Genomic DNA, 19,078 nt, shown 5'->3' with positions numbered 1-19,078 from the left:
TTTCACATGAAATCTGCAATGTTAAACAAAAACCTTTTAAGGAAACTCTGCAGGGTGCAGGTCCTTGCATAACCATATCACAACCATATAATTATATAAAGTAAAAAAGCTGTGCAGCTTTTAGGTGTTCTTGAGTCTCTTCATTTGAGTATTTAACCTGATCTTTTCTTTGTTTTCTGGTCTTTTGAAACAGCTTCAAATAACTGTCGCAGCAGTGCAAGGAAGGAAGCGCTTTTGAAATGAATAATAACGTTTCAGCTTCAGTCTATGATATGCTGTCATTATATCTTAAATCACTCTATCTCGCTTGAATCTGCATTTTACAAAGCGGGTAAACTTTGTAAAAGGTGAAAGGCTTCAGTGTGATTCTAAATGTTTTCCCAGAAGTCTTGCAGCTGCTGTCTTACTGTAATCTATTACACAAGCTAATAAGGAAGCTGTGCCAGAAGGTGCTTTGCTGATGGGATAGACAGAGGAGGCTTTGAAGCGTGGTTTAGGTCATTCTTGCATTATCGTACTCCCTAAACGAACAGCACAGAGCACACCCATGAAGAATGGAAAACATGCAGGTCATTTGATGTGCTAAACAAGGATAAAGTTAAAGTTTTACTGTATTATAGATATAATTATTTGAGTATTAGCAGTTAAACTTTATCTCATCATTGCTACTTTGTGGCTATCCATGGAGGACCGATACAGGTTTGATTTTCCACCACGCCCTCTACACCTAGAGAAAGGTGTTTGTGTTTTTAAATTCTCTTATAGTCTTGATTTGTTCCACTGTTTCATGTAGAAAGTAATTTTATGACATTATATAGAGATATTACCTTCAAATTGATACACATGATTTCTTTTTTCCATGATGTGATCAGAATATCTAAAATACCCGCTGAATATTTGATCCTGTTTTGTGCGTCTTTGTTCTTTATGAGCTTATAAAAAGCTGCAGGAATGTAGATTCAAAGGTCAGACTCTTTTATGACAGGTGAACTCTGAACTTTACAAGTTGAGATTCTAGGTGACAAGTGCCAATGTGCAACCCTTTTGCTTTATATTACTTCTAATTATAACATAAACTTTATAAACTTTGGACCATAAACCTTAGGGTATTTAGTGTGGCTCAGATTCAAGTTTCCAGATAGAGCCAGCACACTTGATGGAGGCATGTTCTATCTAAAGTGCAAACAAACCTCTCACCCTGATCTAATCTGACTCCAAAAATCCCCTAACCATATAAAATCTTCATGGCTGACATTGTGATAAAATGTGTGAAGCGTAAGCACCATGAAACCAAAGACACGAGACCCTCTGATCCTCCTTCACCTGTGGTTATCGCCCCATGAGCATGACGGCACACACAGCCACCAAACAAGCTGCTCCCTTTTGAGCCGAGTGCCAGACAACACTGACTCTTTGAGTCCGATCACAGAGACCAACTGAGACTTGTCTCAGACCAAATGCCAAGTATCCCGAAGGCATCTTGCACATTGCAGTTACTCTTATGATGAAGAGAAAATCCTTGAATACACTCTTTGCACACATTTGTACTGTGATGTTCAACACGTGCTGCCTCTCCACAACTGCCTGGTATTCCTGGCTCTAATAATAAAACCATGAAATAATTGCTCACGTACATGCAGTACGATTGAGGCTCTTTTAGCTGCACATTCAGATGGTAAATAGACAGTATTTCAGACTATATTTTTTTCAGACTTGCAGACAAAGTGCTGTTTTTCTGATCGTAGCTTTTAAAAACCTTCCAATTCAATTTTGTTTTTGTAGCAATAATTCATAAGAGTTGCTTTCAGGTAAGAGGATCAGATCAGTCAATCAATCCACTTTGAACAGCAGTTGGTGACGGTGGGATGGAAGAACTCCCATTTAACAGAAAGAGATCTCCAGCAGAAGCAGACTTCTGAAGGGCCAGCCATCTATAACAACTGATTGGAGGGTGAGGGCAAAGAAAAGAGAAAAAATGGATCATTGAATAAATGACATTAATTGATTTTCTTAATGAATATGTCTAAACACAGGAGGAGTGATGATGTTTCTCCATTTCACAGCTTTATTTGCAAGTGTTAAACGATGCCTATTTTAGAATGGAATCACAACTGGAGGATAGCCGGGTAACAAACTGTAGGTAAAAATGAGGCCTTTCATATGATAGAACCTGTTTTAACCAGCAGCCCATCTCATATGGTGATGTGACCCTTGAAATGCACTTTTTGAATCTTCCTTCAGTGCATATCAGAAACTGGATTGAACATCCAGAGCACCAAAGCTTGTTTCTGTTACTCTATCTCACAGCCATTATACATCATTGCTGTTTAATGTTTATGTTATAGCCCATTATTTTGATGCTTCGATTTATGGTGACGATTGGAGTGAGTGTAAGACTTTTTTTCTCCCTGATTTTTAAAGCGATTGAAATCTTTTTTTTCTGTCCTGACCTTTTTCATATGGATAAATCATGTACTTATTAACTTATAAAGGACTAGATCTCTAGAAGTGGTAAACTTCTACCTACTCTTGTTTGGGTATAGTAGCTATATAATATGTAAAAGTTTAGATTTGAGATATTTAATATTGTTTGTTACATATGGCACAGGGAGTGTAAGCATTTACGCAGATGGTACTTATATTCCCCTTTGTTTTAATTTGACTTTGAATTTGTTTTCTTGATATGAAAGTATCCACAGAATAAACCAAGATAAAACAAGAATCTAAGGCTCAAAAATACTCAAAGTTTGAATGAAAAAGTGGAATGGCCTGCATGGCCTGCATTTGTATAGCGCTTTTCTAGTCCATAGGACCCCAAAGCGCTTTACACTACATTCAGTCATTCACCCATTCACACACACATTCACACACTGGCGATAGCAAGCTACATTGTAGCCACAGCTGCCCTGGGGCGCACTGACAGAGGCGAGGCTGACAGAGGCGAGGCTGCCGGACACAGGCGCCACCGGGCCCTCTGACCACCACCAACATTTCAAGCCACCCCTGTATACTTCTGTGAGTTAGATATGCAAGAGTTATTGCATAGAAAATGTGCTTATTTAGAGGTGGCAACATTTGTTTTAAGACTTTGTTGTTTTTAATTGAACTGACCACTTAAGAAATTGATTCAAAACACTCAGACTGAGTCGTTTTGACGAAGTTGCAGAGTGATGATTTAAGTTTTGCTTCAACCGCACTGTAATAGGAGACGTTTGTGTTTCTGCCACGCTCAGCACGTTTTCATGCTGAGCTCTCCTTTTAGTTCGGTTCAGTGAGAATCATCAGTGCTCAGCATCGGCTCATATTCAAAGTGTGAGCACTTTCGGATCTTTAAATTGTGTTTCGGCTCCGCTACCCAAACGACAGATACGGGAAATCTGTCACAGCTCATGCAGTAACTCTACAGTGTAGCAGATATGTATGAATAATAATCTGTTCTCACGTTAATATTTTATCTAAGTGTTTGAACGATGAGTATTGGTGCCACTTGCAACATTTTCTCCCATCAAGTGAGAAAGACAGGTGTTACGACCCCTCCCTTGTCTGTGAAGTATAGGGGGCACACTGGCTGGCCACAAAACAGGAGAAACAAACTACGTCCCACAAATTTGCCACCTTAATCTTCAATAACAACTGAAGCTAGACAGGACTAACGCAACACTTCCCAGCACTTAATGGTTAAAAGAGAGGGCGAAGCACTTGTTGCTAGAGCTATATGTACTTTTCCACAAATGATCTTGATGCTGCTCTGCTGTGGCAAATGGGTGTGGTAACCTGGAACAGAGAGGGAGGGAGAGCAGCTCTCTTCTAAGAAGAGGCTAAAAGGTCAGTGGACATAACAACAGTTAAGAAACTCATTATTCTCACTTCTGAGTAAAACCCCCTGTTATAACCTCTGAGATGGTGGATTTGAACCCATGACCTTGTTAATATGATGCAACAGTTCTAACCACTGCTCCACTATTGCTCAGTGTCAGTGTGCTGTTTTATTAATTTCCCCCAACTACATGATGTTCATCTTACACCATTTTCACACACCTTCAAACGGAGACGCAACAAAAGAAAAAGAAAAAAAGTTTTAAATAGAGATTAAAAATATCAGCCGCTGTCCGTTTTAAGCCTTTTCTACAACTTTTTGGAGGCTCTGTGAGCAGATTTCTTGTAAGTGGAAGACAATCATAGTTTCTGTGGGCGACTGTGCCAACAAAAACTGGTTGTCAAGCAAACATTAACCTTATGTTCTTTTAGCAGATCAGGAGATGTCAGCAGCCTGGCTCCACCCTTATGAATAAACTGAGTGTCATTATCATAGCTGCTTTTATTGCTTTTAGCTGCTGTGTCTGTGTTTACTTGTCTGCCAGCATGACCATGACCCTGTACAGACTGAATTAGTGTTTCCAAAAAAAGGGGGGAAGTAACACAATTACAGTATTTTTAATACTGTAAATGTAACTTGAAGCGTTACGTTCTTATAATAAAGGACAGACTGTAGAAGACGAAATGAAAGCATCATTAAACCTTTGAAGGATACTTAAGATGCATTCCAATATGGATTCAGTTTAAAAGGAAGTCATTCTGCTCATTTCCAGAGTAGCTTTGCAAGATTCACAACTCAAAGTAAATTATCAATTTAGTATTATTTATCTCATAATTTTATTGAATCCTTAGTTTAGTATTTTAAGCCAACTTTCTTCTGATCGACTGGCTCTCACTATCATAAGATAGAACAGAAAATGGTTGGAACTAGTGAGTGTCCTTGACTCACTCCATAAATTAGGTGTTGAGAAGGAAAAACAAATTATGCCCACTTTAATGGATAGTCTATGTGTGCTACACAACTTCTGGGGCTGCATAGCAAAGATGGTGTTAAAAACATGTTTGCAATCCATTTTTTTTGCTCATAGCATAGATAAATAACAGAAGAAGAAGAAAGCTATAATGGGTGCACAATGCCAAAAGCTGGACTTTTCCCTCTAACGGCCACTTGAGGCTGGCTCCAAAAGTGAGTCAATGCCCAGACTTGCGTGTTTAAATGTCCAAATTTTGCAGCATGCAACACCAAATGCTTTAGATCTCTGACCAGTTTATATTTAGGCTTGAGCTACAACTGGTATGAAATTGTTACAAAATGGGAAATGGCAGATTACACGGTCACTCATCATTGAAATTATGCCATCCCTGGAATTTATTGTCTGCAAACATGGAAGCATTCAATTCATTGAGGATTCACCATCCAGTTTAATTTTGTCATTCATGGAAGTGGGAATACTGTGGAAATCATCTGGCAATTAGCATGGCTTGCTGAAGTATAAAAGAACATTAATCCAAAATTTCAACTTCTCTCATAAATACATAGGGGTAATTATTATTTTTTTTAAGTAACTTGCCCTCTGAAGTACATTTAGTCGAGCAAGTGTCACCAAGAACAAAGCACTTTTATTTTTAGCTATACAACCATAACCTGCATGTTATGGTTGCCAAAATTTTACAACAGCACAGTTTTTAAAACACCGTTCGTCTATTGTGGCATGACTCAAGAGCTGAGACATGAAGACGTGAGGAAACCATCTGAGATCATTTCATGGTATGAGCAGGAAACCCCCCCGCCCCCCCCAAAAAAACAAAAAAACCCCAAACACACACAGTGGGGTGACCAGGATAGATTTGTGGTCATTTTTGGCCAGCATACACAAAAAATACAGGAGTATTTAATCCCCTAAACCACCCACGACTACAACATTTGGAATGCAGCTAGTGATGGAAAGGATATTTGGTGTATCCAACCGTTTTTCCTTATTTGTGAAAATGGGGTTTACAAATGTAGCATAATTTGAACTGTGTATTACTACCTGCGCAGAGGAAATGCCCTTCAAAACAAAGGGCAGTGCAAAGTTACATTCAAAAACTTAAAATATCTGCACCAAAATGCCCTCCCCTCCCTCTTTCAGTTATATGATGCATGGCCACAGCCAACCATGAACTAAGAGCAACCTCATACCTCCACCACTGGAAAAGACATCAATGCATTACCAGTCCAATAAATGGAGGGGGGAAAAAACAAAACAAAAAAACAAAAACAAACAAAACTCAAGATTTCATTCAGTGTTTATTTTTAACGAAATATACAGTTTTGTTCAGAACTCATATACAAAATTTACACAAAAACATGAATAACTTAATCATAACAAAAAGAAACTTACAGACGAGTATAATGGAGTTTTATTACACCATGGAGCAACATTAGGAAGGAAACAATGAACAATGGCCCTAAATCTACCTAACCTGTTCTTAAGTAATCATTTTTTGCTAGAAATTCAGTCCACACACACCAATGCTGCACTAACACATCTCAGAAAATGTGAAAAGAAAGAAAAATAAAAAGTGGCTCTGATGAAACACAAGAGAGGAAGCAGAACTTATTTCCTCATCTTCTTTCACCCAGTGTGAAAGAACTTTTCAGTGAGTCACATTCAACAGATGTTACAGTGATGTTCATCTACTGCTTCACAGTGGATTTAAAGCCATTTCAGGTGATGGCGGTCACCTGCAAGGCAGTTTTCATGTTTACATGAGGAAAACAAAACAAAACGTTTTAATGTGTATTTTATGAGTTTTTAATGAACTTTACTAAATTTAGTTGGCTTTAGATTTAAAGTAGCCCTTTGTGGCACTGGATCTCTGCCATTTTACCATTCGGAGTAATACTGTTTCAAGTTTGTGTGCCAGTTCACGTGCAAAAAAGGCAGAAATAATTAAGGCTGAGACGCATCAGACATCAACAACTGACAGGCCTGTGCAGGCACGGCTGAAACATGCGTCAAAGAGGATCGATCTGCTCCGAGTTAACCTTGGCTCCCTTTCACAAGCGGCACTTCAATCATTGACGGCAGTGCGAGCCCCCCGAAGGCAAACATGAGTAGCAAGGTCGCGTCCCAAGCCCGAGCCATGTTTGAGGCTACTGACGGGCCTTCAGCCAATATTTACATGGCAAATAAAAATCGTGTAAGAGTGGTAAGGAGGAATGTTTTTACCGTTAAAGGCTTGTTCCAGTCAGGCAGCGCCATCCCAAGTCAAAATATCAACTTTAGGAAGCAAATGCCTAAGGAGGCATCGAACAGATGTGCACAAAACCACAACACCGCCCCACAACTTCACAAGTTTGGAGTCTGTTCACAAAGACGTTTGTTCTAGGACGCATGTGTAGCAGAGTACAGTCATATCCGTTTCTTACAGTCAAAATAAATTGAAATCTCAGACACAGCAATAAGATTTGGCCCTTCATTTTTTTTAAGACATGCTTGGCTCAGATTATATAAAGAACAATGTGCACTGGGATGAACTTTGGTCTATCCTCACTTGGTGGAATTGTGCAACGGGAAACATAAACCCACGTAGCCACTGAATAAAAGCTACCCTTTCCTTCATTTGAATAAATATATTAAAAACCAAAACAAAACACCAATATGGTGATTATAAATACATGAAAATACAGGAAATCAGAAGAAATCCCATGTGAAAGTAGAAAAAAACAAAACAAAGAAATACTTGCTTCTTTGGACATGACAAAATGTTGCTTATAGTTTTTCCAAACCGTATAAAACAAAGAAACAGATCAGTCGTTAAATACTCCTGGGGTTATGTGTCACGTACTTTGCAGTTCAGATTCAGCAAGACAAAGAACACGTGCTCAAGAGTTTGATTTGAAATTTGATCTTGACTTCTCATGATCAGACCCCTTCAAAGTGCAATGCAACTTTCCTCTCAAACACTTCACATTACAATGCTTCACGTGTGTTGCCTTCACGTGTCAGGAGTCTGTGTTTTCCTCTTTTGCATATTCCTCTACCAGTTTCTCGTACGAGTGGCTGTGTTCTGAACCGTCACTCGTGAAGACAGATCCTTCGGACTCGGAGCTTTGCTCCTCCTTGGAGTTCGTCTCAATGTTTTCGTCGCACGTGGTGATGGAGAGTTTTGCTTTAGAATCGTCGTCGTCGTCCTCGAGCTCCTCAGAGTTATTGCTGAGGAAGTTCTCCTCGTCGATAAAGGTGATGTTGGCATTTTGGAACATTAGAGAATGGTACTCCTTGGAGTCCCATGCCCTGTGACCAACTGATACACATTCTCTCTCTCCTCCATTCTCCAGATTCACATCCTTGTCAAGCTGGTTCTCAAACATTTGATCATGGTTTAGTTCTAGGTCACCCTCCACCTGATCTTCCTTTAGCAGTAAACCATTGTCTGAGCCCAGGAGGTAGTTCTTAGACTTAGAAAATGCAACAGTGACGCAGTCACTAAAGCTATAGCGCCTCTTTTGACGTGGCGAGCGGTCCAGGCTGAGGATGGTATGGCCGTTAAACATAGGAGCATCGGTGCAACTCTTCGAGCGACCGATCTCTTTAGAGTTACAGACCGTTTTGCTGCCATCTTTTTTGTTGCCAATCTGTTTAATCAGGTCATTGTAGCCTTCCTTCTTCTTGGACAAGAAGCTGAAAATGTTGACATCATTCAGAGTGGGAGGCGAAGTAGGGGAAACTTTGTTAGACTCTTTGTAGTGGCGGAGCTCTTCGAGAGATAGCTTGCGCAGCTTGCGGCGTTTCTTCAGGGCTTTGTGGGCTTCAATCACCATCCGAACTTTCCAGTTAAAGAACAAAGAAAGCCAGGCCAAGCCTAGATAAATCCAAACCTCCACAAAGTAACGATACAGAGGTGGATATTGTTTGTTTGGATCCACACCTGCATGGACAAAGAACAGTGTGAGTGATTTGCATTGAAGTTCACGGTCATCAAGAGGCACCTTTTACTATACTAACTTAACTGTCTAAATTTTAGAAGCCAGCTTACCTGCCACCATGTCTCCAAATCCAATTGTGGTCAAGGTAACAAATGAGAAGTACAAGCCATCAATGTAACTCCAACCCTCCTGAGACATGAAGACTAAAGGCGGGAGGACTAAATGGATCAGGACACCCCAAAGAAGAAAGATAGCCGTGCAGGTAAACTGAGATTTCCTCTGGAGGGAAGAAAAAAAAGTTACTTCAGCTGAACAACAGATTAAAGTACTTTTCAAAGAAATTAAAGAAGAGAGTGAGGGAAAAAAAAAAAAAAAAAAAAAGTATCAGCATACCAGTGATAGGCCTTTTTTGGTTAAAAATAGGCCCAGGTGCTTGGCTCTACCGCCAAAAAACTTCCCCAGTTCACTGATCCAGGTAAGACACAAAGGCACACCAAACAGGCCATAGAAGATGCAAAACACACGTCCTGCTGATGTTTTCGGAGAAATGTTCCCATAGCCTTAGGAGAGAGAGAGAGAGAGAGGGGGGGGTAAAAAACAAACACACAACCCCCCCCCCCAAAACAACCTCCATTGTATTATACAAATAAGTGGCTCATGATCATATCTGCAAAACTATGCGGACTGACTACCGTCAGAGTTACAACATCTGATACTCCTGTTGGCTAATTTGTAAATAAATTGTTTTTCTGATTTATCTTTGAATTTACTTTTATTATCATTCCTAACAGCATGCTTACATTTGGACAACCTATTGGTTCCTGACTACTCCCTGAAATGTCCTGCGTTGTATAATCAGAAAACAAGAGGCCATTTAATGCAACATGCAAAGATAATTTAAGAGGATTTCAGAGTCCTACATTAGAGGTAAGCAAGTTATAAAAGATTCCAAGACGCCACTTGAGCATCTCTTACAATTTGAAGATAAGCACACTGTTGAAACGTATAAAAATGCATGATGTAATGTTACTTTCAAGCAATAAACAATTTTACTGTTCACATCTGAATGGATTGTAAGTTGCTCTGTTGCCTCCAAGAGCTTTTGGACTAAATTCTGTGTAATGGAATCCAAAGGATGGGAACAAACCTAAAAGCTTCACAAGTGTCTCTTCCACTTACAGCTTCAACAGTGAGCAACACTTCACTAATCAAATGCGAACAAACATTCAGCTCCCGGGACAACACGAAGTCCTTAAAAGGACAACACTAAAAACATAGATTTTGCTAAAATGTTAGCTAGCATCTGCCCTACCAACTCAGCTGCCCATTTTCCAGTCACCAAAAGCTTGCTGGCTCACGATATCACCAGCAAAAGAAAAAGCATATCCGAGTGGAAACACTAGTTGACTAGTTTGCCAAATTACTTCAATATTTAACTCTACAGTACTGATTTTAGAAATCACGTAATGGCACAAAACAAAGAAAAGCAACTAAAACTGGCTTTCTACAGCAAACTGTTACCCATCAATCTGTTACTTGGCTACATAATCACAAAACTGAGATCAGTAGCTTCACAATGTCCAAGTAAACTCTGCCGTCAATATGCTGATACTCGGCTCGGTCTCTAAGTGGTTGCATGACATACACTACAAACAGGACAGACTGTATATCTCATCGCTTTGACTGATACAAACGAGCACGATCTGGTGTCATTAATAACTGTCCTCCAAGTTTACACGGTGCTCCTTTAAGATTAAATTTGAGTGTAAATATAAAGACATTTAAAATATAAAAACCACCAAGAGCCCAGCTCTAAAGTGATCCTGCATCCGTTTTATAAATCCAGCTGTCAAACATCCAGAAGAACTTACCGATGGTGGTAATAACTGTAGCGGCAAAGATAACGGCATTTGGCCAGTTCCAGTTATTGAAAGTCTTATTGCCTGTTATTGTGACCCCTTGGCCTGCAGCATCTGACACCACCTGGGGACAATAAACATAGACTGTGCATGAGAAAAGGCTGGACTTTGTCTTAGAGAGAATTAAAGATAGAACAACAGATGAGTGCTATCAACTAGCATTTAGAAAACAGTCCACCGAGCTCAGTACAAGAACGCAGGAAGTGCATCCTGTGCAACCTGCGTTTCTTCTAGCACATCCTTCCTGTGATATGCTGACAGTATCTAGAGTACTACTGATGAGCTGAAACGTCACTCTGGCACCCTTGAGACTCATCTTTAACCTGAGGGCTTCTAAGTCTAAGCCTTTGCTTACTTTGGTAGAGAAACAGGAAGGCAAGCACTGCAAACCTAAACACCCATTTCATAATCGCATGATTATGCAGCATTAAAAAGATCAGGTAGTTTGAAAGCAGTTCTTTTGTTGGACTGTTTTTCCTTTTCCCAAGACCCAAAAACCCGGTTTAACCAAGTTATGTGTGGAATATGTCAGCCAACTCTTTCAATGACATTTTGAAATCCAGATGATGAGGCAAAAGGCACTTAATCAATCATCCCCAACCATACGTGTCCATCCGCAACCACAACAAAAACTGAATTTTTCCTCCTGGGAATTAGCAAACACCCAACCATGTGTGCCGGGACAATGCACTACCCCACGCTCTCTCTCCCCGAGGGCTGAAAAGGGGGGGAAATGTGCAGGCGTTGGCAAAATTCACATAAGCCCTCAAGTCCTGAAAGATGCTTGGTTCTCTAATAATAACAGGCCTGTTACAGTTCTCCTCTGTAATTACCAGAACAAGGGGAGGCCAGTCTTTTGTCTTCTGAAACAACACAGTTGGACTGTTGGGCTTTAGGATGACAGCGGTGATGACCAAGTTTGTTTTCAATCCATGACTAGAAATTAAAGAGGAAAAACCTCAGTCGTTTGCTGTTCGCTTACGCACTTTTGCCAATCCTCCCAGCAACCCAGCACATCTAATGACTGCTTACATTTATATGCATGAGGTAAACTACTTATTGGCCATGTTGAGGCTTAAATTTTGCTTGCATAAAACTGATTACAGGAACTGCAACTGCATGTACCAGATGATCAGAGCAAGCATCTTACTTAGAGAATAATCTACCTGCATAAAAGAAAGAAAATGTAGCATTGTATCAGACTCCTCTTGGTTAGAGGTAGGAAAAAGAGTTTAGGATCTAAGAGGATTTTTAGAATATGTGTTACAGATAAACAGGCTAATTGGCTGGATATAAACAATGTTTGGTCAAGTCTACGGTCAGCCTTTTTTGGGGCACGTATAAAAATATGCTAATTCCATCATCCTTTTTATTTTGCTGACCTTGAGTGGAGAGCTGTACACCTACACTCGCGTGCGACTACAGTGTGATCCATTTTTCTTTCACTTTTGTCCACTTTTCCCCCCACAATCAAAGGATCCCTAAAAGTTTGAGGATTTTGAATTCTTGCATGCATTGCACATCCATGCTTGTGCAACATATCACCAATCGCTGCACTGTCGGCAAAAAAACTAGAAAGTTTTAACACATGTTAAAAAGCTATTACGCAAGCTGCCAGGGTGGAGAGATCTATGTACAGATCTCCGCTCTCGATGAACAAAACAGGTGGCACCGAAACCAGCAAGCTGAGGAACCTGAATAAGATGAAGGATGCTTTGCAGCCTCTAAATGAACAGATGGGAAAAACACATGGTATTAGCTAGCTTACCAGGCATGTGAATCATGTTAGAAAGTGTAACAGAGACTCCCACATAGGTGCTTTGTTCCACAGTACTACTCACTAATCTTTTCAAAGGCTGTGTCATAGAGTGCATTAAAAAAATGCACCTATTCAGCTGATCAACAAAGGTCTCTTTAACCTTATAAATTCTAGATACAGATATAACGTGTCATCTTCTAGATGATGACGACTCTCCAAGAATCTAATATGCGCAACAAACACAGCTCTAATCTGAGCAATGCACTTTTTAGACCTGAAAAACCTGTCTGGTTTTTGTTCTGTGTCAGACTTTGATAGCTTGGGCTGCTTTAATGCAGAGTGAGTGGCATTTCTAATAACACAGCTAACTTTCTGGAAATCATGGTGGATATTTAATCTCAAGATGAAGCAATAAATAATAAGCGATTCGTTCATTACTCTGAAACTGATGTGAACTCTTCACCTCATTCTCGCATTATACAGAAGATCTGAGGATGTTCATAGTCTGTCTGGCAGATATACATGGCTCAAGTTTAGCACATATAAAGCTATTGATTCACCTGAATGGAATGAGCACAGCAAAGGCTGACGCATGGAAGCAAGTACCACATACCTCCGGTGTATGTCAGTCAAATAGAAAATGTGATGACATCTAAAATTAAAGCAGACTGAAAATGCAAGTCTTCAAATTTCTTGTGTTTCCACAACTAAACTTTCCCTCGAACAAGCTCTGCAGAGCTAAAAGTCCGTGAAAGGTTAAAAGGTCAGCCAGAGGCCACCTCAGGTCACTAATGAGCATGAGGAATGAGCAAAAAGCACAAAAGTGTGTTTGTGTCAAAACGGGACCAAACAAGCTCAGGAGGAAGCTGTTAAACTGGCTTCATCACATGTCTGCCACTGTCCAAATAGTAGCTAAACCACACAGATTAAACTCCCGCGGGGCAGCTTATTTTGCAAATAAAGTGATCACAGAATGTAAAGTTTATTTATAAAACGTTTATCTCTAAATGCACAAATTTAAAAAAAAAAGAAAAAAAAAAAGGGTAAAATAAAAAGAAATTTGGCAAATCTTGTTAAGCAAACTGCATTTTCCCCAATTTGCACACAGAGCACATGACAAATTAAATGAGGGAAAATGAATAAAATGCTGCTTTCAATAAAATGAACCACACAAAGACTTCACTGCATTACTGGACTATAACATTACTGACAGCAAGATGCTTGTAACTTTAAGCAGGTTTAACATGCTTTAACGCCTCTCTATCATGATAAAGTTTTATGTGAGGAATTCTGAATGGCACACTTTTAGTTAGGTCGGAATCAAAGACTGCTTATTAATTAGAGAAAGAACAAACAAATTTAACTACTGTGGAGTTGGGCAATATCTTCAAATCTTCCAAATGGAGGTCTGTGTGCGACCGCTCTCCCCACTGCCTCATTCACAAAATGAGAGAGAGAGGAAAATAAATTAAAAAAAAAAATAAATAAAATAAAATCCACCCCTTGCCAGAACCGTTTTCACATAACAAACAAACAAAAACCCATGGCCCAGAATCAGCCCATGGACCATCCTAATCCAGCCCCCTGAACACCCAAAAGAAGGAGTGAAACAACTCCACCTCAATAAAAGAAAAGAAAAAGAAATGCAGCCTTATGTTAATGCATCTTGAGCTGATGGATGTAATAAGTCTGTATTCAACTCCATTTCAACTGAAAGTAGCCCAGTTATATGCAAACAAGCGCTTTCTGTAATGAGCAACCACACCTTGACTTTAATGACAGAACTATTGAAAGCATTAGAGTGCATCGTTTTACGTCACAATATACAAATAACTAACATTACCATTTGTGTCTCTCACGTAAAGTTCCCGGACCAATTATCTGTTTCACCAAAATTAGAGAAGAGCATAATTCTGTGTCTCACGTTTTCAGTGTGCCATTTTTTTTTGTTTGTAATTCAGAGCTACAATCTTGTCCACTGAAAAGACAGAGATGAAATCTTTAAATATTTCAAATTACACCACTGTGTCACAAAAAAAAAAAAGTAAAAACAAACAACCCAGCCCAACACTAACACTCATCACACACACATCGCATGACAGAACACAGTTCACTCCTCTACTAAAAGCTCCTTTCATTTCTGTATAACTAACTGAAGGTTTACCACTCTGCTGCAGGACACAGATAACAAAAATAACAGTTAAGAGAAAAAAAAAAACCCTCCACAATAACAAACTGTTATCAGGACAGCGGCAGCTCAACATGCCACTCCAGCTCTTCTGTGTTTTTCCACTTTCAGTACAACAGAAGCAAACAGCAGTGTACAAAAGCCCTTTCTGAGCTGCAATTAATGAAGAAACTGAAGCTCTTCTGTCTCATTATGTATTGATTCCTGAGGAAGAGGCAGATAAGCTGCAAACAATGCATCTGAGTAACAGTACTGACATCTGACTGCATGTACGGTACTGCAACCAAAGATCCAAGCATGAGGAAAAACAACAACAACGTGTTCAAACTTTTTTAGGATAAATGAAGTAACAGTAAATGGAAAAAAAAAGGACTATCCATCTTTTTCATGGATTTAATGAATGTATAAAAAGGGGAATAAAATTGTAAGCCAGTAAAAGTGAAAAGATTTTTATATCCAAGATGGTGAAATCAAGATTTGTGAGTGGTTGCTTTGAATTAGGTTGTTACCATCACATGAAGCAGGCTTGCTTTACTGACACCACAGTGCGTTCTTTATTATCCAATTTATTGAGTTTATTAGTATTTAAGTAAATTAAACCAGGCTCACTGAAGGTTCAGAGGAAACAGGCCTTTTCTGGAGAGAGGCTGCACTGACCTAAATGCTGAATCAGCATGTACAGACACTGTATAGTATGTGCCGTTATCTGGATAAACGCTACAGATTATTTAACCCTTGCTTCAGCAGGGTTTCCCCATGCTATTACTGCACAACACAACCCTCAAACCTTAATGTACAAATTTCTGTTGAACTACTCTGCTTGCCCACATTTTCTTTCAGATATCCTGGTGAAATGGCAGGTTTTCATATTAAACATGGCCAAAGTTAAAAAAAAAAATAAATTAGGTCCCACTGGCACCTCTGTCCATGTACACAAACAAACAGATCCCATTTCCACGAGATGTTATGATGCTGTGCTTCATTAGAGAATGAATACTGTATTTGTTAGAGCGCTAGATAATCACATGTTTTGATTTTGTTTTTGAATGAGTCCGGACTCCATATTTTTGGCCCTAATGTTAGTCAGCGCAAACAACTACCAACTTTATGTCACACTTGAAAATGTACAAATATTTAAGACTCAAGGCTCCTTTAGATCAGTGTCTACAACTAATCATGTGCTCACCCATGATGGAGAACAATCCTAGCTTTAATTGGGACTCAGCTCAGTTTAACCTCCTGGAGACTAATGTATGAGTTTTGAAGAGCACCTAAAGGGAGTCACCGACACCCTACAGATACTTACAGGGCCGCACCCTGTGATTTCTTCACTTTCCAAAATGAGGAACCAAGTCTTGGTTATCACAAGTCAGTGACCGGTGGACAACATTTCCAGGCACATGACAAAATAAGCTGTCCCCAAAAACAGAGAGCCACTTCTCTTTTCTGCTTCTTTTGAATTTCTTGCCAAACGCGTGAAAGTAGGACTGGGCGATATATCGAGTTTTTAAATATATCTTTATATTTTTATTTGAGATATAACAATATAGTTTAAATCGATAGTCTATGTTACATCATAATTATACTTGTGGAGACGCAAGTTTGCTTCTCTTTCGTCTACTTTTGTCTCTCCCACACACGGGGGCTGCAAGGCCTAAAATCCTTTCATTTTCTCAAAAATCGACAGCGAGCCTTATGTATGAATTCTGGTTGTGCTTACTGACCGCGAACCGATTTTATGTGGTAGGTGCTCAGCAATCTGTCAAAAAATGTTTTAGTACGACTTTGGTAAGCTGCGAAGTCGCACCACTTGATGGATTGTCGGAGCATTACGGCTATCGTAGTCAGGAGCCTTGCGGAGTGATACGTACTGTGCTTCAATGTAATATTACTGTATTGTGTGCATATACGGACCACAAATGGCACCTGTAAGAGACATGGTTGCAAAGAGGATTTCGAACTCAAGGCTGTCAGTCACACAGTAGAACTTGGGAACAGAGCAGCTGCGAAATCAGTCTTTGTTATTATGCTCAGCGTCTTTTAGTTTAGATTTAACTGCACAGTTCTGAGTTTTTTGTTATGCACAAAAACATTGTTTTATTTTATTTATGGAGCATTATTATTTAATAAATGCTGATAATTTATTTCTGAGTAATTCTTTCATGTACATCTACACTGTATGTTAATAAAAGTGCCTGTGTGAGATCTGGGACACAGCTTTGACTAAGAACTCTTTTTGTTCTTACTTTATGGCTTTAAAAAATAAATATCAAGACATAACGTATATCGCCATTCAGCTAAAAATCATCAAGAAATGATTTTTGGGTCATATCACCCAGTCCTACGTGAAAGCGCTAAAAACGTCTTGTTCAGACTCAAATTTCTTTCTTTAAAAGTAAAAAAAAAAAAAAAAAGACCCCCTCCCCCAACTAAAAATACCAATTTTCTTAGCAAGAAAAAGAGAAGAAAAAAAAAACAAAAAAAAAAAAAACAACTTTCCCTCAGAGACTCAAAAATACTCAAATCTTAAAATATATATTAGTGAATCTGCTAGTGTGGATGGCTGTGTGCCTGCCAGTTTCTTTTAAAACTCTGCACTTTAAAGCACCAACTACACATGCATTCTTCAAGTGGACTTCAAAGAGTGACCACTGGTCTGGTTATCTGCAGTTTTCCATGTTTACAACAGAGCATAATCCCACCTTAGACTGAAGGTTAACCTGGTAACGCAGCAGATAATCAGAGGATACAAGCACTACAATTTGTATGTTTGTCTGGAGCCAGTCATTTGAAACAAACAAAAATCCTGTAATCCACTTGCATTTTCAGGAAGTGGACACCTTTTTCCAAGATCATTTAAAGTCATTTTACTGCAGAATTCTAACCACACAGAGTTTGAGTGGAGTGTTTTTTTTTTCCCCTTCGTTTTTTTTTTTGGGGGGGTGTCAGATTTATAGCGTCAGTTTATTTTACTCATGCCAATGGGAGTAACAACTGAGCTGTACCTCTTACCAAACTATTTAGAGGCTTCTGAGTAATGACAGACTTCTAAAAACATGACTTAACACCAAAGCCGTTCCAGTCTGGATGATTTCATCTCAAGATAAATTTTCTTCCAAGAGATGTCACATACCTTAAAAATGGCTGACTTCTTGATTTTTTTTTCAGAAGGCTAAAAAGAAAAGGCCTAAAATTGTTACCTGTTGTGCTACATAGTACAGTTTGAAGTGATCGAGAAGCCATCTCAGTGTATATGATAGGCAGAATAATGATGACGTAACTGGTTAAAATCTGCAGACTGTACATAAAAGATGGATATAGCCACTGAGATGTAACTGACTGGTTTGAGAAGGCAGGTTTTGAAACATCGAGCTGAGGGTGACAAGTAAGGTGTGAACCTGCCTGGCAAACTAAAAGATATTCATATGGTAGCAAACTGTCAATCTCAAGTTAGCACTGTCATAAATCACATCCTCTTGACGATAATGTGATCTAAAATTAATATCACATCGTATTGCATAAGACTTCAAACTTGCAAGCCTGTAGATTCATTTTCATTCATTTAGCCAATTTTCTCAGACTTTTGTACAATATGATTTTTTGTTTACACCCGTACGTTACCCCCTGGGTGGCCATTAAGAAGAATGCTGATTGACCACATTACGGCACTGGATTCATTTTGCAGACCAAGAATATGCATCACACTTTTTAAAAACTTTAACACTTATTTAATATTGTGTGCACAGGCCTCAGGGCTACACATGGAAATTGTACATCTTTTCTCTTACTAGATTAGTGTATAGTGGTGATGAAGAATACAACAAAATGTGCTTCTATTTGTGCCATAATTGCTTAAAGATAAAAACCAAACCCGAGCAAATAAAACACCACTTGCTGCAAATGCAGCTCAGAACACTTTTTTACCTGCATGTGTAAATTTCAGCTCCTCCTCCTCATGTTTATTCTGGGCTGTAACAGAAAGCACGCTGCTTCCACTTCTCTTATAACAGCTACTGCTTTCAGGAAACTTCAGTCGTTTTTGCGGGAGAGATAATGTTCACCCCCCCCCCCCGCTGAACTTTTAGCAGCCTCTCAAGAGCCAACTTTGATGGGCCATAAAATCCAATCTGCAAACTGTGACCACTTCAAGGCTCCTGCAGTTAATAGTAAAACTCCTTGTTAATAAAACAGAACTTTTACAATAGTGTTACCGTCTCTCGTTAAGCTTGCTTACATTTGATTTAATCGTTAATGAGCTGGGCAGAGTTTCCACAGTGGAAATCTAATAGAATCTGCTTCTTAAAAAAATCTTGTTATTAAAATGACTAATGCTTTTGCAGCAGGTGTTTCAGCAAACAGCAACAGAGAAAACATAATACCACAAGAGGAGAACAACTGTCTGCGCAGCTGGGGGAACATGTCAATGTGACCACACACACACACACACACACACACACACACACACACACACACACACACAC

At 39.3% G+C, this 19,078-nt stretch overlaps 1 protein-coding gene across 1 annotated transcript in view; it reads right to left on the bottom strand.

The window, feature by feature from the left end:
• Window positions 1–6,093: 6,093 nt before the first annotated feature.
• Window positions 6,094–19,078, bottom strand: part of LOC102212468 (potassium channel subfamily K member 5-like) — a 15,403-nt gene continuing 2,418 nt past the window's right edge. The window contains exons 2-5 of the mRNA XM_005746486.2: window positions 10,603–10,714; window positions 9,125–9,291; window positions 8,842–9,010; window positions 6,094–8,733 (exon numbers count right to left, since the gene is read on the bottom strand). Of these exons, the coding sequence (XP_005746543.1) occupies window positions 7,808–8,733; window positions 8,842–9,010; window positions 9,125–9,291; window positions 10,603–10,714 (1,374 nt within the window). The 3' untranslated portion in view covers window positions 6,094–7,807. The remainder of the gene's footprint in view (window positions 8,734–8,841; window positions 9,011–9,124; window positions 9,292–10,602; window positions 10,715–19,078) is intronic.

This window comes from Pundamilia nyererei, unplaced genomic scaffold (genome assembly GCF_000239375.1).
Source record: "Pundamilia nyererei isolate P.nyererei 1_Seehausen unplaced genomic scaffold, PunNye1.0 scaffold00179, whole genome shotgun sequence".
NCBI classification, from domain to species: domain Eukaryota; kingdom Metazoa; phylum Chordata; class Actinopteri; order Cichliformes; family Cichlidae; genus Pundamilia; species Pundamilia nyererei.
This window is presented reverse-complemented; position numbering and strand designations above follow the sequence as displayed.